Source organism: Saccostrea echinata, unplaced genomic scaffold (genome assembly GCF_033153115.1).
Source record: "Saccostrea echinata isolate AGI-Se365-2 ecotype Australia unplaced genomic scaffold, CSIRO_AGI_Sech_v1 ptg000066l, whole genome shotgun sequence".
NCBI lineage: Eukaryota > Metazoa > Mollusca > Bivalvia > Ostreida > Ostreidae > Saccostrea > Saccostrea echinata.
In genome coordinates this window covers 1,142,762-1,164,483 of record NW_026889815.1, presented here as the reverse complement: position 1 = coordinate 1,164,483, position 21,722 = coordinate 1,142,762, and the positions used below count along the sequence as shown (strand labels likewise).

The window sequence follows — 21,722 nt, the reverse complement described above, 5'->3', positions numbered from 1 at the left end:
ATATGAATTACTCTGATTTCAGATTTGACGAAACATAAATAGAATATAAACTGTACCTGGTACGTTTGAGATCCATGATATTAAATCGTTACGTTGTTTTCGCTTCCAAAGAAGGTAGATGATGATAGATCCTGCGAGGAGAACAACTACAGAGGCTACTGGTATTATTATGGTCAAGCCGTGGGTCCATGAAGTAGCAACTATAAAGGAATTTTCTTATATAACAAATTATTTATCTTAAATAGCTAGCAGGGGATGGCTATACAGTACTTTAAATTGCATACTAGACATGTATTCATGAATTTTTTGCTCAGAAATTTTACATTTAACTCTAAAGGAAAAGGCTTCAAACTTCATTTATGTGAACTCCATGCACACCTATGAACTTTACATAATCCAAACTTTTTTGAGATATTTCAACAGTTATATATCTGTGAAATAAGTTTTAAGTGCTCAAATTTCTCCAACAAAAGTTAAATAGAATTCACTGTAAAACATACATATATTTTGATTTATTAAATTTTTCAACATATTTTACAGATCTAGATCCTCAATATGTTATAGGCCTATTCTATATCAATGATGTAAAATGTGAATATACAAATAGTATATTCTTTTCATATTAAAAATAAATGCTTGTAGGAATTAGAGAACAAAGAAATATTAAACAGTTTCAGCTCTAGCAAAATCGTTTGTTACAGTAAAACCGTGAATCTATTTTAGAATCTAGTCAGTGATAGTAAACTTGAGTTGTTAGGTTCACCTTGCCTACAGAGGGGCCCGGTCCACCCCTCCTTACACCCACTGTGACATATCCCAGTGACCGGGTTACAGGTCCCCTCTCCTCCACAATACTCTTTACAGCTCGTCAGGCAGTGAAGACCATATGATCCAGTCGGACATGCTAGTAAAAAAAAAAAAATTGTAGTCTAATTACATAACTAGGTATTATTTTTTCATAATAAAAAAACCCCTGAGATTTGTAATATTTCGTATATAAAATAAGTTATTTTATTTTTTTTATATGCATAAACGTTGTTTGATTATTTACAGTTTTACCTCCCCTGCAATATTTTTTTTCATGCATACGAGACCTCACACAGTATGCCGGTGAAGAGACTTATGTTCTGTACTCAAGGTGAGTGAGTAGTGAAGAATCGTTAACATGACTTTCCCTGCTGTGAAACGGGGTTTCAAATTTAATATATTTCAATAGAAACCCCTGCATCTTTCACGTACGCGTCGAAGAAACAATGGCTACCTTTTTCTATCGATACTGCATTTCAAAACCTTAAGACTGGAATTCAATCTGAAGTTTTTTAATCCTGATCAATAGCTTTTTTGTGGGAGAGGTATGACAACTTGTGTTTTAATTTGTGTTTTTTGGCGATCGGAGCTAGAATTCATGACTTTCCGATAATTGAGGGAGTGTTCTACTAAGCTATGAAGGTTGTAGCATGTATGGTGACTGTTATAATGCTCTTTGTAAGTAAGTAGGTAAATCATTTAATATAGTGACATGTACTGTTATTCAAACACCCGGCCCATCGGACCTATATGTCATTTTTAACAAAAAAAAATGAAATATATAAATACACAAATATTACGCATAGCGGGTTTTTAGTACAACAAAGATTGCCTGTGCATGGATGATATATATAATTAAATATTATGTCTGAATAAGAATTCTTTTGAAAGGAAAATTACTTTCTAGATCTGACGTAGACAAAGTGGGGGTTGCATTTAATGCAAGTAAATAAATCTGTTCTGAAATTCGAATAATTAGTACAATGTAATTAAAAAGTGACTTCTACTTCATCTTTAAAACAAAAATTACATATTAATCATCTATCTTCAAATGGTTCTCCTGTATATCTTCCAGTTTCAACTCTAATTGGTAAAATTCCATTTAATTGACCAAAAATAGATCTTTGAAATGTTGGAATATTTATTTCAAGGCAGTTTTCAGTATTAAAATGTGTTTTGAAACCTTTACACAAACGTAATTTAGGTAGTTGTTTTATCTTTACTAGCCATTCACTCTCATAATTTTAAACTATTTTTTTGTTCAAATTTAACAATGTCTAACGAGTAGTAACCTATTACATGTATAAACATGTTCAGAATTCACCAAGTCAAAAAGTAATTTAATTTGCGACGTCCAGCTGTATTTATTACATTGATTTAATTCCCAAAAGAAAACACGTTTTGTTATGCAGTTGTCCTCCATTGTCAGTATACGGTTCCAATATCGTACAGTGCTAATGCACTGTCTATGGAAATTTTGTCTTTTGTAATAATGTACATGCACAAAGATTTTAATATGCGCTATGGTTGTAACAATGTACACGCATAAATGATTTTACATTAAGTTATTTTATTACATGCATCTACATTGTTACCTAAGATGTTCTTTCGACGCGCTTGATTCTTTAAGGTGAAAGTCGCAGGAGTTTCAGGTGTTTAATTTTAATTCGAGACCCCCTTTTACAGCAGGTATTGGCACGATAACGAATCCCTGTTACATAGGCTAACGTTGTTAAACTGTTGCCTGTTTTAAAGTTGTTACATGCACTTAATTTGTAATATGACATGCACTTCAATTGTTACATTTACTAACGATCAAACATGAACTTTGTTAAAGGTACAGCTGTACTTATTTTAGTGTATATATTTAGATTGCGGTTTATTTTTTGTTTTAGTTATTAAATAGGTAACGTAATTTTTTTCGATTTTTTTTTTTGCCAAGTGTATTATAGGAATTTGTTTCTTTTTTAAACTACCTTCTTCACATTTCTCCCCCGCCATCCCCTCCTTACAACCATTGAGACAGGTCCCGTTGACATGGTGACAGGTTTCACCGTTTCTACAGTGACCACAAGACATAGAGCATCCGGGTCCATATCTCTGGTCTTCACACACTGAAGACAGGAATAGGTAAAAAAACATCAAATTTAAATCAAATGAGATTAAACAGTAGGTGAAATATATATGAGCAGTTAATGGAAGACACTGTATTTAATTCAGGAGTTTGTGAAGAATATGTATACAATATTGTTACTTTATACATACTCTGACTGCATCTAGGTCCTCGATAACCTGGTGCACAACCCAGACATTCTCCTGTTATGATATCACACCTACGTCCCTGGCAGTTACTTGGACATGGTTTTGTGCAATTTTCTCCGTAATATAAATCGTTGGGACAGCCTGTTAATGGTTTAATAATAAACTGGTAATGGTAATAGTAAAAAAAGGTTACTTAAAAGAATCTTGCTATTGAAAAATTTAATCCACAAATAAATCAGGTTACTCAAGCTTACCCCAGACTTGCACTTCACACAAGTCAGTATGTGCATATTTTGAATAATAACTTGGATACTTCACACCCGGCCTTCGCTCGTTGTAGTATATAACATATCGTCCTTGAACAGAGCAGTTTATTCGCTTGTCTTCAGATCTTGACTCGTAACCCGATTCTACGTAGTGGAAACAAAGATGACCGTCGTCTTTTGATGTTGTGTTTGAAACGTAGAGGAAAAATCCTCCAAATCGATCAATCCGTAAACCAGGACCTTAAAGTAAAAACACACATTACTAACATAACTTTACCATTAAGATACCAGTTGTAAAGAAAAGCATTCGAACACCAGCCAAAAAATATACAGAACGGATTCTTTATCACATTTTGCAGAAATAAAGTTAACGTAATGTTTTTCTACGTAATTCGGTACAAAAAAAAGTTTATTAATTTCTCGTATGTGATCATATTTTACTTTATGAATATTGTTTTCTCTATACCTTTTAAAGCCTGAATTTAAAATTGAAGACCTGCATATTTAGAAGTACATTGAATGTCAAGTCTGCAGGGCTACAGATCTTATTTCAAATATTTACATTGGACCTCTTTTCTTTCTAAACATTTGACCTTTTACACTTTTATATTAAGGTTGTACACTGCATTTCATATACTTTTCTGCAACTGACCCTGAACTTGCAGGAATGACCTTGTGTCAAGGTTATGAGGAACCCGAGGGGCATTAGTAATCTTTGCAAGCGAGTATGAGCTTTCTTTTATTCTCCATTACATTGTAAAAAGTTAAAGCCCAGACAAAAATTTTATACTTTTTCTGCCAGTGACCTTGCACTTGCAGGAATAACCTTGGGTCAAGGTTAAGGCACACCCTTAGATCATAAACAATCTCTATATCTAGTTTGAGCTTTAAGTGATTCTCTAAAATTATAATATCTAAATTTATAATACGGACAAGAACTTTGATTTTTTTAATTTCATCTGATGGCTTTGAACTTGCCGGAATGACATTGAGTCAGGTCGAAACACACCTTGGATCATAAGCACTCTCTGTACTCAGTATGAGCTTCTAGTGATTCTCCATTAAAAACTAAAAGAATTTTATCCTTTTCCTACCTGTGACCTTAAACTTGCCGGAATAACACACCGCCGGTTCATAAGCAATCCCTGTACAAAATTTGATCTTCCAGCAAATTATAGCACAGCCTTTCCGGAATGACCTTAAGTCAAGGGCATGACACATCGTCGGTTTATAAGCAATTTTTGTACCATGTAAGAGCTTCCAGTGTTTCTCCATTACAAAGTATAGCTGGAACAAGATTGGACGAACAGACGGACAAGGTGATTCCTATATAACTGCCCCCCCCCCCACCCAAAAAAAAAAACTTTATTACAATTAAATCAAAGGACCCCAGATGAAAATTACTGAGTGTTTCTAATATTCTTAAAGTTTATATCGCATAAGCAGTACTTTTTATTTGAACAACAATTAAACATCATTGTCAAAGAAATATTCCCAAAATTATTCAAACTTCTGTGACAGTACATGTATCTTTTAAAGTCTTCAGAAATTTATGAAACCATTTATAGTTATATACTATCCCAAGTACTAAACCAATTAAGGAAAAAAAATCTTTACTTGGAGTAATCAAACAGTAGTCAGAATATACCGCCTAGCTGTTTGCATACTTGGTCTGTTGTCCGTCCTGAAGTAGATGTTGATGTGACTGATACTGACAATACTGAGTAGGTCTACTCTCCACGTCGCTCTCCACTTGTGGTTTTTTGATATTGTGCACTGGTACCCAAAAGCTGATCGGTCCCTATAGTAGCCATCTACCGCATTTTGTGCCCCCCAGAGATCTCGAACTTCATAAGGCCATTCATCATCCTGATATGCAGGTTTCCCTAAAGCTAAATTATCTTAAAAAACAAATGTTTATTAAACTTTTCTGATAATCATTAGATAATCATAAAGCGTATAAACAAGATGGCAAAACGCATCAAGAAAGGAACATTTGTTTATAAATCATGAAGAGTTTCCTTAGCACTGGTATAATGAATACGAAGTCAATCAAAATTCTTATTAGACGTATAATCAAGCTCTTTATGATACAAGGGTTGTATTGTAAACCGAATCATAGATTCTTTACTGATGACCTTTCTTTTCTGAGTGATACAATTGATGCCAAGTGACCTTGTTTTGACCCTGTAGTATAAACATGTCAGTTCAAGGTTATTTTCTGAAGGAGACTTGTATTTGCTACATCACAGTACATAACTAAATTTTGACAACTTCTTGAATAAGAATTTGATTTTGATAAGCTAGTGGATACTTTTCACGAATCCTGGTTATTGTTATATATAATACGACAGTGTAGTATAATAAACAAAAGGAAGGTTCTAGGGAATAAAAAACGATTTACAGTAATTTGATCAATATATTAAAAGAACATTGATATACTAACGAAAATGCGTGATTCATATGTACAAACGTATAGGTAAAAAGAGATGTAGTTTGTAGTAGCAGAAAAAGAAAATGTTTTCAAAACTTAGAAAGTAGGTCATGAATATTTTCTTCTTAAATTGCATTCGATGCTTAAAGTGAAAGAAGACGCTGAAATTCAAATGTTTTCACATAAAGTGACACCATCTTCTGAAACTACTTGTAGATTCTAATTTTTCGAATAGATAGAAATCGGTCACGGTAGCCTAGTGGTAGGGCGTCGTAAGTCACGGGTCCTTCGCTTAAGACCTTATAAACCGAGGTCCCATGTCATGGAAGGCGTTTGCACCATAAAGAACCCTCACTGCAAATTGGCCCCAAGTGCCACCGGCATACGGTAACGTCTCTATATGAGTGAAAAATTCTCGAATGGGACATTAAACATTATACAAATCAGTCAAAAATAGAGAAAACTCGTACATCGCGTTTCATTTTTATCTTTTCTCGAATATTTACATTCAAAAATATTTTTAAAAAGTTAAAAGTACAACCAATAGTCTGAATATACTGGAATGAATTAATATATTTTTTTCGGTTTTAAAATTCTAGCTTACCGTATGCTGTAGTATGCGCTGCAGACAAATAAATCAGTATGGCCAGGAGAATCATTATATTGCTTCCTGCTGAAAAAAAAATCACCAACATAATCATAAAGATACCGTAAACGAGAGTCTTAAACTATTTTTTATTTTTAAATCTTACCACTAAGTAACACAGTAAAGAAGCTGCTGGTCGGAAACTGATAAATTCAGGAAACAAAACGCTTTTTAATGTCAATTCAAAAGGAAGTATGATATTTTTATAGTTTGTAAAAAAACATATGACACTAAAAATATACATTTTATTACTTATTTCCATTTTCTCGACAATCACTACCATATTGATATTTTAGTCTTTGTGATTTAATTACAGTTGTTAATTGGGAATTACGTCATTTTAATGATAGTTCCTTAATCCGTACTTCACGGGTCTACTCGTGGGCGAATACATATACCAAATTTAGCTCGTTTCTTGGGATGGGTGTAAATTTTCAAAGAAAAATAATCTTTATAAAGGAAAAATTACCAGTTATAAAATAAGTTAGAAAAAATTATTCAAGCAGTTATATAGATACTTGAATAAATTAACTTGATTTAAGAGTAGGTCTACTATGTAAAACACCTCTACAATAAATAATTACATGTAATTATAAAAAATCTAATTTCTAGAATAATTTCCTTTAAGCCTTTGTAATTTTATAGAATGTGGATATAAAAAAAATGACTTGCAGTCTCATATTTCAAATATATTTCTCACTAATTTTTCAACTCTGATCATTATATATATATATATATGATTGCCTTTAATCAGAAATTAACTTGTTAATCGGAAAGTAATAGTAACAATCAAAAGCTCGTACCATTGCGATTTACTTTTATCCCATTTTACTTTTCCATTTTTTATTTTACTTTTTATTCTCTCTCTCTCTCTCTCTTTTTTATCAATTTGATAAACAAACATGAATACGGAGGGAAAACATTTATTAATTAAATACTAAACATTAAATGAAATAAGGTTGCAGTACATGTAAATGTGTTGAACATAGCAGAAAACTCGAGTTTTGAAGACAAAATCTGAAAGAAAATATATTCAAAGTTCAGAGTTGTTCACAGAGTTGTTTACATAATCAACATAATTTTTCTATATAAGTTTATAAACATACGATAAAAATATTATTTACCTCCCTGAATGAAATATTGTTTTAGTCTTGTGCAATTAGTTGCCTGAAATCGTGGTTGGGAATATTCCAATCGGGGCGCATTTCAACCTGCAACATTACTTCGCCTCTTTGGATTGTAGGATTTGAAGCAATCAATATTAAAAAATAACAAAAGATAAGTGGAAAAATTTCCAAATTAACGGATTTCATAAAAAAAAGAATTTCATGTATGATTATGTGACATAATAATTATCCAAAAGGTACATGTAATTGATATAATATAATTATCTGTGCTTGGCCAAGACCCTAAATTGAGGCTAAATACTATAAGTATATGTACTAGAAAATTAAAATGAAGAAGAAATAAAAAAAAAACTGCAAAGCTTGAAAGTTCAGAGGATGTGCTTAAAAGGAGTAAGAATACTCTGTTGAACGGTTACATCCACCGTGGTCCCTCTGTATTATTCAGGTGAACGGGAGTTACCCTTAGTGATAATGGTATAAAAACAATGGCATCACAATTGTTGGGAAACTTGTCAAACATAATACGACATAATGATAGAACATAGTAATTTGATTATCAGACTGAAATTGGACTTTAAAATCTTATAATCATGTTTCTTATAGTTACAGAAAATAAAAAGTCATTTAGCTGGGCATTAAAATTATAGACCATAAACAAACTTCATTAAATATTACACCTATTTCAATCTCAGGGTGATATTTATAGCACATATTACTATATAGGTTTAAATACATAGTGCATTTGTATATGATTCTGCCAAATGTTTGGCATGTGTGCTACGTGTTTACATTGAAAACCCTCTAAGTTAGTATATATCATTTCTGTATTGCGATCTTTAGGAAATATAATCTCTTTTAATGTACATGTATATTGAAAAAGGTGAAGATAACGAATAGTGATAGATCTCAAAAAATCTACAAATACAAATCTGTGAACATTTAAAGATTCTGTGAATCTGTGTTGTTAAAATCCCTGTAGCATCAATTTCTCTGTGAGTAGCCTGACTCGATTAGAAAATTAGAAAATACCCAAAGCATGCCTTGAGAAGCGAATGAGTTGAGACACATAAAACATTATATGTAGGTGATAGCGGAATATTGATATATAAATAAAAAAAAATTGGAGAAGCCGGTCATCTCCTTTGTCATACAACTTAGTTGTTAGTTGGCCCTTTCAGTCTATAGTCAGTAAACATCCAAATATGAAACAGATGTGGCAGACTCTGTGGTGTCTTTTATTTCAAGTTCATTGGGATATATCGAGTTGACATGATTAGAAATAACTATTGTTAATTAATAAAACGTCGTCGATATGTTAAAGGCCACGGCAAGTGTTTCCTTCTTCTCATGTTGTAGTTTTTGTATAAATTATGCTTCAGAGGAATAGGAAAACAGGTCCGCTAAAAAGGGGGCACAATTAGTGCCAATCGAAATTCCATATTTATAGAAATAACTATTGTATAATTTAAATTCAAAGTAATTGTCTGTGGAATCAGAATGAATTTAAATGAATCAATTTTAACATTTCCGAGTTCCATTTTAATTAATGAAGTAGTTTTTCTACACCAAAAGTCCTAGATTTCAAATTATCCCAAGGATAGGTTGTGTAAAGTGTAGAAAAGTCGTACGTTTGATGATATTGACTCTTGAAAAAAAAATGGTGATCTTAAAGCTTTTATAAGCTCCTTGGAGATTTATAAAATCAACATCCGATATGCACGGCTTGTAGAATATGCTGTAGTACAGGTCGTATATAAAGCTTTTATCAGATCTTGACTTTGCACCATGATATATCGTACTTAAACTCAAAAGTAAGTAGTTCATTTAAAAATCTCTAAATAACACAGTTTTATAGTATGATATTTTAAAAGCGCAAAGATATTTATATGGCCAAAAAGCATAATTTAGGCATGAAAAGCGGAAGAAATACGCCACAAGCGAAATGGTAGGCATGTCTGCACCCAGGTAGCACAAAACGTTTTCATAACATTTTATTCCCGTTGTATTGGTGTTATCTGAAAACGTTTTTAATAAAACGTTTATAAAATGTTTTTAAAACGTTTTATTTTGGTTGTAAACACGTTATTAAAAAACGTTCTTAACAATCATTTTTAAAATGTTTTTTATAACATTTTTTTCCTGTTGCAAGGAGGTTTTGAGAAAACATTTAGCATTTAACATTAATTTCTATAATGATAAAATATCGCGCAGCTATAAATTGAATAGCATGATTAAAAAAAATACTTCGTGTAATAATTATTATAAATTTCATGAAATACAAATGTTAGGAGACAACATGAATACAACATTGTCTTAAAATGTTTGCAAAACATTGTAAAAACGTTACAGAAATACCAACTCCAAGCATAAGAAGTTTTTAATTATTTAGTGCAAGACGATACATGTATATAAATATATAAAACTTTTGTTTTCTTATAAATAGCTCCAAAGTTTGAGTTATGATTGATTTTGAGTTGTGATAATTAAATTTAGACCCCCAAAAATTAAAAAAAAAACAAAACAACAACAACAACCCGGAAATGTGTTCATATTTTTCTTTTATACCATTGTAAATAATATTTATATATAACAAGGAGAGTAAAAAAAAATCCAAAAACTTATTTGTTCAACAAAGTTCCTGAATTAAAAAATTCAGTGGAGTCATTTATTTGTGCTATGGGAAATAAGTTCCCCCTTCGATAATGTGTTTATCGAGAGTTAATTGAGTGACACAGCGGGATGCCATGGCCAGTGCTGATGCAGTCGATCCTTGTTGCAAACTATGTCCATGTGATCTATATAGGTCAACATAATCACAGTTTTGAAAAACCCGGCGGCATTCTTGTAAGACAAAGAAAAGGAATAGGGGAATACCTTTCAAATATCAACGTTTGGTATGTTAAATTTTAAATAGTATTCATTGTCTATATATTTAGCAATCATATAGTGTAGCTTTAAATACATATGCATTTAGAATCTTAGATCTTTCATTCTTATAGACTTAGGTGTATATATATGTTTATAAAGTTCATTGGCATTTGAATTAGGCGGGCGATTTATTGTTTGAAAACTTGGGTTTATTTACATGTATTAAAATTGTGTGAAGGGTTTCAAAACATAATTAAAACATAGTTGGGAATAGGAATGGGTGTGGGAGGGGGTCTTAACAAGACAGGGTTAAATAATTCTTAAGAGGGGATTAGTTAGACTTTTCCGAATTTGAGTTATGTATTACAGAATACAATGCCACGTTAAACCTATTTTCTTTTGGAAGGGAAAGGAGAAAAATTAATTAATCAATCTCAGGCTTGATTATATATTTGCTAGCAATCAAATTTTGAAATACACATTCTTCAAGATAAAATATAACACTCATTTTAGTGAATGCAGTGGTTTCAACGCAGGGCGGAGATATGCAGGACAATGATGCAAACAAATTCCATGGGTCAGTTCACTAAGACTGGACAAAGGGTTGCACCCCTTTAAAGAATTATTAAGAGTAAGTTTTATCACCATTAATGCTAAGAAAATGCATTAAGATTCAGTTAACATATCAACTTATAAATCATTGGAAAATGTATACAGCAAAAGAAAACTGATCTAAGTACTAGTAATGCTGTGTTGTTTTCATTGATTTATTAAACATAGGCGTCGGAGCCGGGGGGTCTAAGCCCCCTCCCCCAACTTTTTTGCAAAGATAGACGTAATAGAGTCAGTGAAAATTCGAGTTAACCCCTCCCCCCAACGTTTTTGTTGGTTAAGCCCCCCCCCCCACTTTTAAATTGCTTCCGATGCCTTTGTTAAATATGTTTATACATTAACTTATTTACATTTCTTATAATGAATTTCACATTACATTTTAGTAGCTGCTGCTTACAAGCCTTACAAAGCATCAAAGACAATCTCTTACGATTTAATGAGAGGTGGGACGAAGAGGTTTGATCCATACCTTCCTGGAGGAATTTTTAAATATGATAAGGTACGTTTGAAGTTGGTTGTCAGAAATATATAGATATAATACCACCTGTAATTTTTTGTTTATTAATACAACTGTATAACAAAGCATACTTTCTTTGTGTTTATCAGATTTTTATATACTAGTATGTTTAGTTAGTTGTCAGATGCCTTATTACATGGATATGTTTAACTTAAAAGAAATGTACGAGTATGAATGGGTAATCATTTAGTCGAAGTTTTATGTCCAAATTAATCTTTGTTTTTCAGAAGAACACAGAGAAGTCCAAGTGTATAACAGATTGATTTCTAATGGAATAAGGATGCTGTGATCTTTTCGTATTTCAAACAGTACAAATTTCATTTGAAGGAAGACTGTAATTTTATTGTGCAGGTGTTAAAAAAAAACAGTGTTTAGACAACATTAATGAATGGATTTAAATTTATTAAATTATAAGACATATATTGTTTATTATGTTGTAAAATTGATTTTTTAAATGTTTTAAAAACGTTTTAAGAAATGTTCTCAAAACGTTTTTAAAAATGTTTTCCAAACGTTTTTAAAAATGTTTTTAAAACATTTCAGTACAACGTTTTTGCAAAACGTTATAATAACGTTTAAAAAACCACACAAAATAACGTTGTAATAACGTTTTAGAAAATGTTTTCATAACATTTTCATAACGTTTTTATAACGTTTTAATAACGTTGTTGTGCTAACTGGGCAATAGGGCTACATATCAGGGATTGCACTCCTGGATTTCCTTTTTATAGTTTGTATATATCAATGTCATGTTTTTATTTCCGGTGAATATCAATAAAAAAAATCAACCAAAAAAAAAAAAAATCATCGAGATAACAAAATTAAAATACCCCAAGAATATATAGCTTCATACATGTAATTAAAGTCAGTGAAAATTTTCCTCTTAACTCTATATGCTATATGCATTGATTAGAAATAAAATTTTCTAAATATGTGAAGCGAATTACTTCATGTACAGTCCCTGAAACGTTCTTCTTTCCCATTTTTCTGTTCGCTCACCGTTCGCAAAGCGTTCATCGTTTGCTCTCCGTTCGTTCATTTTGCGTTCAGCGTTCACTTATCGTTCAGTCTTCACTGTCATTCGGAACTCCCAAGTGAAAGGACTTTTTTTTTCTTTTCTTTTTTTTTTTTTTTGGAAGTAAGGATTTACAGGATTTGAAATTTAATAATTAACATAGCGTGTTTAAAGGATCATTATTTCATGGGAAAAAATTATCTACAATATGTTTTATTATTATTCTAACTTAGCTGTTAGGCTATTTCTTAAATTAATCAGGAAAATAAATGTTATTTTAAGTATGTACCTATGTAGAACGATGCTGATAAATTAAATTTAAGTACGGGCAATATACGGGTACTTCAAGCACTGCACCAATCTGTTGTTAAGTTAAAGACGACAAATCGTTAATGAAGAGATACTAATCCCTGTCAATTAATTTACCAGCTGCAGCAAAATTACGACAGTATTTGTTACTAACACTCTTTTTCAATTACTATAGAAATACATTATTAGAACTAGTTCTGAGAATTATAAATAGTACTGCGGATATCCAGTTAATTAAATATCTTCGGAGCGAATTAAATTGAAAGTGTGGTTAAAAAATATTTATTTAAATGTAATACACTACAATTCATAAATAAAGTCTAATATTAGAGAGAAAAAATTTCTTTATTCACAATAAATTTATATTCATTCGATATGATAAAGACACCCCCCCCCCTTTTTCCACCTACACTTAGACAGCATTTCCAGTATATTTTAATTAATATTTAAAAAGAAGTTAATGCGTTTTATAGCACAGACATTTCAGTCTCAAAAAAGAAAACATGCATCTAAATAAAGTCATTAAAAAATAGTAGTTTAAAATATACCCGTGCCGACGGTGGTATTTTAAATCGGCCAGGGAGTATGTTTCAAATTCATTCCAAGTGTTTTTGCCAAATGTATTTTATTTATTTATTTTTTGGAAAAGTTGGAATCAGATCTAGAAATGATAAGAAATGTTAAAATTCTTGGTAATACTGCAGTGTAGCACTTCGCCTTTGGTTTGACGAGACTTTCACACCTGCAGAGTGTCGAATGATTTTGATTGACAGGACAAACACGTGGACTTCGTGTGAACTTAAAGCAGGAAAACAAAAACTGATTATGACTGTGAAACAAAATGAAAAATGAATTTGTTGATAAAAAAGGTTACTTTCACTGCCTGATATATTTAGATAGAAATTAAGAATTTTTGTTTATACTGGTACATGCACATGTACAGGCATTCGTGGAAAAGGGGGGGGGGGGCTAAAACGGAATCTCTCACTCTCTCTTATTTGTCCGTTTAATCAAATAAATATATAGTTCTGAAATTTTAATCTATAACAAATGATATGAATGCTTCTTTGTATCATCTTGTCCGAGTATAATCACGGGGAATTATCTACAGGTACGTGTAGATTGATTGATTGATTGTATGTTGTTTTACGTCCCATTCGAGATTTTTTCACTTATATAGAGACGTCACTATATACCGGTGAAGGCTTCAAATTTTTGACCTTTACTCGGCACTCAGGGCCATTGAGCAGTGAAGGATCTTTATCGTGCCAACGCCTGCCGTGACACGGGGCCTTGGTTTTTAAGGTCTCATCCGAAGGACCCGCAACTTTCACTTCAAAGTGCCGAGCGCATGGCGAAGGAACAGTTGCTACCCATTTTTTTATCGACTTAGGTCAGTCGCGGCCGAGATTCATGACCTCCCGATCACGGAGCGAGCGCCCTACCGACTGAGCTACCGTGAACGGTGGTACGTGTAGAATTCTGTTTAAAAAAATTATCATAAAAAAATGAAAAGACACATAAATAAATTATTGCATTAAATTTTTAAAATACGAGTGTATACATGCAATACGTCCACAGACCGTAGCAAAATATTTTAATTTTTTTTCTCATTATTTTACACGGAATCGCCTTGACACGGAAATACATATATGGTTGTTACAGCCGTTGTAATTCATTCTATAAGTCAGTGATGTCCTCTTCGAAAATCATGATTTGTAATGGTTTTATATATCAAATAAGAATAAACATATTTATTTTACAACTAGAATGATTTTATTCTTTAAACTACAGCGTTCGGTAACAATGACAATGTTTTAGAGCGATAAAAATCGTGTGATTAAACAGCTGAATTTAAACATCACACATATGTGTAGAAAATATTGTAAGAAACTTAAATAATAGTTTGACTTAATGTGCATATTTCATCTTTCTTAGGACAATTTTTGAATATTTATTTATTTATTTTGCGCCTGACATTAGAATACAATTGATTAGATACAATGCATGGAAAAGATCAGAGGCATTCCGAATAAATCTTTCATCTTGCGTTCACCGTTCACTTTGCGCTCGCGTTCGCGCTCCGTTCGCGTTCTGCGTTTGTTCAGCGTTCACCTACCGTTCACCAAGTTGCTTTCAGCGTTCACAGATCGTTGACTCACCGTTCGCTCTGCGTTCGCTCACCGTTCAAGAGGGAAAGTAGAACGGTTCAGGGACTGTATTAAGCCTAACGTCATATACCTGAACCAAGATCGATAAGATTTTTGTAAAGACAAAAACCAATCCTGGCCCTATAGGTCTGTGCCCCATTTAGAACGAGATTATTTGAACCCGAATTGATCAATAAAACATGGAAGCAACGAACGACACTCAGGCTCATAGTATATTTAAACAATGCAGATCGGGAGCAGAGCAAAACGGACCTCAGAGGCGGGATCACTTACAATGAAGGTACATGTATAAGCATCCCCTGTCGACCGGTTACACCTGTCGAGTAAATGAACCAAGCAATATATCATATCATTTTATATCATACAATGCTGGTCAGATCCTGTCGGGGTACAAGTATAACAAACCTCGGTGTTGAATAAGTATTCTTGTGCAGTGGTGCTGTAGGGTTATTCTTTAGATAAGGGACAATCAGTTTAGTTTTTCCATTGATAATATTCTCTTAACTGACAATGTAAATCACTTGCATGATTCCATGTGGCACACCATGCAAACATTTTGCAATATGCGCACACATGGTAGTCTAATTTAACAAGTTAATCGTAGTCGGCGTTATTGGTAATGATCGGTGGGATCTTCATCGAAGTTAGATGGAATCGAGTGAGATGTAAGGATTAAAAAAAAACGAACTCTCTTTCAGCCTAATACTGACATTCTTCTGTCGAAGGAATAGAAACTTTTCCTTTCACATGGTTTGAAAGTGTCCAGTCGTTTTGCATGGCTGATCAAAGCATCACAGTAACTGTATCGGGATCGATATTCCCTTTATGTGAAATTTCGATTCGTGTTTAGTGTGGACGTACAATATTCGGTGTTGTTCTTGTTTGTGGCGGTTACGCGAGATTACCCAAGGCTGATAACCTGATTACTTTCAAATGTTCTATTGATTATAACCCGTCAGCGTGCAAGTTTTTAAGTGCACCAATTATACAAAAAAATTGTATAACTTTCAGAGAATTTATTCCACTGTATAATTGTATCGTTATTTGTTTATAGGTTGAAACGAAATAAAATGTTACAACCCTGACGTATAGTTATATACAGATCGGCCGGACTTGAGATTTATACAAAACAGTAACTTTATCGAAAGTCACGTACACGTGGACATTAAAAATTCTACACTACGATAATTAAATCTACATATATCTAGGCATGTTCCTTTTCTCTAAATCAATATTTATTTAAAATTGCCCTTTAGGTTTAAATTTATCGTTTCGAAATAGTTGTTGTGTTAGATGAAAGATTTGCTAGGGAACTTACAGAAAAATCAATGTCCTATTACACAGAGTACTACAAGTTAATGTCCGATATGATATTTGTCAATAAATCTTTATTTTTGCATTTGTTCTCAATAAATGCATTTTTATGGCAGTTACAAAAATAGTCATACTTTTTTTATATTACAAAATGCTCCCTAAGTATATTCTCTCTCAGTACCTAAAATTTCAAAATGTTCCCATCATTTTGTGAAAATTGAAGTCATTGGCTCCACCTCTTGTTTGCCCTCAGGCAGTGCATGGGGCCACGGTTTTAAAGCCCCAGCCTCAGCTTCCACTTCAAATCAGGATTTGATTCCAATCATGAGGCAAGCGCTTTGATGACTAAGCTAGAAAGAAATGAATGAATTAAGATTGATGCACAATTTCAAATCGGGTGCAAAATTTTTAGTATGATAAGGGTCTACGACAGGAAAAATTCAAAAGATAAATTTATAACATGAAACATCTGGTTTTTTTTTTAAGTAGAGAAAGTACATATTCAATATTTAAAACTGTAAACAGATAAGCATACTCAGAAGGCAAGCTAAAGAGATTTAAAAAAAAAATAGAGATAAAGACAAATGTTATATGTTATATACACTAAAATTTTTATATTTACGTGTCCAAATATTTTTTCTTTAAATTCTTTGCAAATTATTGGAAGTTCATGTTCTCATGAACTACCGTGGGATGAGTAAGAATATATATTTCCATTGTGATGTGATTGAAGTAAAAAAAAATAGTGCAAACTTTTTTTTTCAAAAATGATTGTTGAATGACAGAAATTTGTTGCAAGTCATTAGAAATATAATGTAAATATAAGATATGAATTTAATTTTTGAGAATTCATGAGGTACATGAACTACAACGCTTCACGCCTGCATATTAATCATAAGTGCTAACGCGCTTCATGAAATATGTCTGCGTGGAGTGTCGTAGTTCATGTCCTCATGAATTCTCAAAAATTAAATTAATCTCTTAAATAAACATCAATGTTTCAATGAGGACATACTCTTTCCACTTGGAGTTCATACCCGGAAACTCTTAACGATATGCCTTTACATCTTATACATTCTCGTTTTGGAGCACTTGTGATGACTTTCTATAAAATTCTAAATTAATATCATAAGATAACCTAATAAGAAGAGTAATAACCTAGTTTAAAACAGTTTTAGAAATTCCATTTTTAGCGTTTATAAAAATTATCATTAAGGAACTTTTCTATGAAAGAAGGAAAATAATTTCTAATTTCCTCATGTGCACTTATTGCCTGACGCCACGTGCGTCAGGCAGTATAAGGATTAATATTTCAGGGATCCGAAACTAAGCGATCATTCTTAATGAACTAGATTTTCTGCAAGCTGATTTACATCGGAATTTGTTACCTGCATTTAAACAAATACAGTTTGCAGAAGAAAGAATCATATAACTGATGCAAAATAATGATGTGTTTAACTCCTTCAATTTTTTGCACGCACATATTTATTCTTTGCGATTCTTTGTACGAACATGTCCGTGTAACATTTTTTCTGCGTTTCTAAACTACTGGATCAGTCCATTTGCCTTCTACGAAAGGGGTGACACAATCATTTCGCGCCAAGTGTCACATGTAAATTATCTTCGCGCCTTTTTCTTGGGTTGTTCTATTGAATGGGTGTGATAACTTCTATGGAAATAAATAAAATTTATTCTTTTAACATGATTCTTAAGCTCCAGATTTTTTATTAACAGTAAATTTTATCTCATTTTTTTAAGAGAACACATTGTATATGGACAAGCAACACTAAAGCAATGGATTTGCTGATTATTCTTACTATTTATTCCATAAGTGGACTAGTCTAATCATAAACAAACTCCCTCCACCCAGTAAATGGGACATCCCTTCTTGATTCTGTTATCCACCTAGCCTTTCTTTCAACATTACATTTATTAATAATGTACGTTACAAGGTAAGGTTTTTTAAAAAAGCTTAGAAATTAAGTCAGCGAGTAGCATATTATTTCATGCTTTGTGATGAACAAGGGTTTCCTTTTAATACAGTGACAAGAGTGTAGGTCAGTACCCGTAGAGGAATGGGCTTCACTCCCGTAAGGTTCTAAGTAAAGAATCGGCAAAATGAAGAAAACATCAAGATCTGTACTAGTTTTCATTTCATAAAAAAGCACATTATTTTCATTATGAGAAAGGTCCTGAAATCGATTGAAAAGAAAAACTAACAATTTCAAAACTGTATATAAAGATGTATTTTAAGCTCATTTATAATACATGTACTTGTTTATGATAGGACCATCATCGCGTGAGTTTTGTCAGGCGGGGGTGGGGGGTGGGGTGTTATTAGTATCTTGTTTTGCGCTAGCTATAAAGTGTACAGGTTATTTACTTTGATTTCTAGAGTAGCATTGAAGCATTTTTGTCTCAAACACTTCAAGACAACTTTCCCAGTTAAAACTGTTCATAATTTTCTTCGTCGTCGAGAACGACGGAAAACAGACCAGTCTATAAATAGAGGCCGTATCATCAGTCTATCACCTACCATGAAGAAGTGCGCCCTCTAGTAAGAGAGTACACGTAATATGAATTTCTTTAAAACGAATCATCTAACTATTTTCCCAGAATTATCAGTGGCGGATCCAGGAATTTCATAACGGGAGGGTGCAGTAGAAGGCAGGGGGTCTGTATTGAAACCCCAGTGGGTCCAGAGCAAAGCTCTGATGGGGGTTTGGGGGCGAAGCCCCCGGAAGCTGACGAATTCTTACAAATAAGAGGTGTTTTTTCCTTGATTTTAGGACAATGAACATATAAGTTCTACATACAAAAAAATCAAACGGGGGGGGGGGGGGGCGCACGCCCGGCGCGCCTGTGCTGGATCCGCCTTTGATTATAATCTACGCTAGCGCACTTGCAGTTTCATCCCAACGTAACTAGTCAGATCCTGGGCTAACTAATAAATGACCAAATAGTGGCATGTCTAAGATATTCGTTAGTCTGTAGTATTTGGTTAGGAGATTTTCAAGAGAAAGTCAATTGTACATCTTGTGTAATGAAGTACCGCAACTATGTCGCTCCTTGATGACGGAAACGTTTAGCACCTCTCCTGCATATACGTTCCATAGATATTGATTGATTAGTCAGGCAAGCTTTTTGAAAAGCTATTACTTGTATAACCACAGACAGATCAGCTGCAACTGCGACCGATAAAAAAGGAAATGCAGATAAAGTAGGTGGTAGTTTGAATCGTCACCAAAACTATCAATACTATTTGTTATATGAATGCTCTGGAAAAAATGTTTCCTGGGGAAGATGAATCATATGACAATTGAACAAGAAAAAGTTAAGTCATTTATAAGATGATAACGGCATTTTTAAAAACTACAAAATTAGAGTGTATTTATAAATAGGCTTTTTTACCCTAATGATCTAATCGCCATATCCTATTCAACTTCAATTAGTTTAAAACCCCAATGATGTTAAACTTTTTTTTTAAATTAACGATTAAGGAGTTCAGCATCTTTCACAAATCAAAATCAGTTTGACTTATCATGTTGTGAATTCGGTGCGAGGCGTTTTGCTCTTATCTTAATACATACCTTCTTCAATATTTTTTTACCGTTCAGCTAACAATATTGTCGATGTGGGTTTTTTTTCCATTTGTGTCAAGGGGAATAAATGTGAAGTGTAAGTTGAGGATATACCTGCTTTATATTTAAATTTGATCTTTAACAGGTCAAGTCCGGGGACATTACATTGTGCTCCTTGTCAAGGATTGCAACCCCCTGGACACGCTAAAGATCATTTTTCTGATTTTCGACAAAGTAGGTTCATTGGGGGCCGCCAGAGAAACTCCAAAACCGTTAATAAATATTTAAATTTGTACTGCCGAAATATGGTGGAAATATTGCCGACTCGGCGTAAAACAACGATCATACTCAATCAATCTTAAACATGTCTAATATTGTTATTCTCTTTGCTGTGCTGGGAATTAGATTAGCTGTTTCTCACTTTTGATTGTCATGAGTTAAAAACTTCCAAGTTTGGCTCCACTTCAAATATACGAAACGGACCATTGTCATTTTCATTATTTTTACAATATTCTAAAGTATCTTAAATTAATCAAGCATTAGCACCGATGAATCGATCTTTAATATATCATTTCTGATTTTTTTTTATCAAGTCATTTGTCACACGTTTTAATCGTTCAAACGCAAAAGCTATAATTTTGCAATCTATGTATTAGAAAGACTAATTGGCCAATAATTTTCAAGATTATCTAAAGCATCTTTGTTAGTATTTGAGAGAGCACAAAACATTCCTTCTCTCATACTGAATATTCAACAATAAAATTTTGCTATCCGCAGATCTATGAACATTAAGAATTTTTAACGAAAAATTTTTACTGAATAACATTGAGACCTCTCAACTATGTGATGGCTCTAAAAAATTATGATAAGAGGAGCCAAGCCACCTTGAGTCATATATATTCATTGTATCTGTAACAAAATGGGTTTCTTGCAAAAATATACGTAATATCACATTTAATATAAACACTGCGACATTTAAGTCCGGACACGACATAGTCCGGACTTTTAGGTACCCTTTCGAAAAGACATAATTTGAAAATTTTCCTGAATTTTGGTGGGATTTTTTATTCTCATCTCATCATGTCAATCTTAACTTCTACAATGTTATAGTTTTCTTATAAACTTCTCCCAAAACTTAAAATCCCATGGGAGAATGGGGGGATTTTTCATCCCACCTGAAATCCCACCAAAATCCCATGGGAGAAATAATACTATGGGATAATTTGTCCCATATGGGAAAAAAAATCCCTTGGTTGTTGCAAAATGGGATTATTTCTCCCAAAGGACAAAAAATCCCACTAAATGAAGAAGCTGGGATTAAATATCCAATGTCTTGGCACAATATAGGAAAAATAATCCTATAGTAACCTTTTTAATGAGTCATTTGTTCAATTACATCGAACTAATACAATGATGTATCACGATACTTGAATGGTATTTAGATTTCAATTTCATCCCAAACTTAATTCACAATACAAGTGAATCTATGTATGTTATAAAAAAAATATACCCACCTTATGACAATATAAAAGAGGGATCAACTTCAAAGTTACAATGCTTTTTATGATATTGACATTTTATTCCTAATATATTGAATTTGAACCTTGACTCCTGATCTTGTGACCCCAAACACGAGGCCTAAGGGCCTTGAATCGCTCTTCTGATAAACTGTACAACCTATCACTTCTATTTGAAGCCTCTAAGTATTCTGTATATTTAGATAAAGCCTTGAAATTCCAAAGGTAGGTCATCATGACCTACATTTTTGATGAAACACTGAGAACCCAAGATGA

General features: G+C 32.8%; 1 protein-coding gene across 1 annotated transcript; it reads right to left on the bottom strand.

Moving 5' to 3' along the window:
* Window positions 1-719: 719 nt before the first annotated feature.
* On the bottom strand, window positions 720-6,698 carry LOC133176132 (multiple epidermal growth factor-like domains protein 6). Its single transcript, XM_061311295.1, has 7 exons — window positions 6,668-6,698; window positions 6,374-6,442; window positions 5,003-5,236; window positions 3,324-3,575; window positions 3,073-3,210; window positions 2,784-2,921; window positions 720-904 (listed from the first exon to the last, which is right to left on the bottom strand). Exons 1-7 carry the CDS (start codon window positions 6,696-6,698, stop codon window positions 720-722), a joined length of 1,047 nt encoding a protein of 348 aa, XP_061167279.1.
* Between the last annotated feature and the right edge of the window lie 15,024 nt (window positions 6,699-21,722).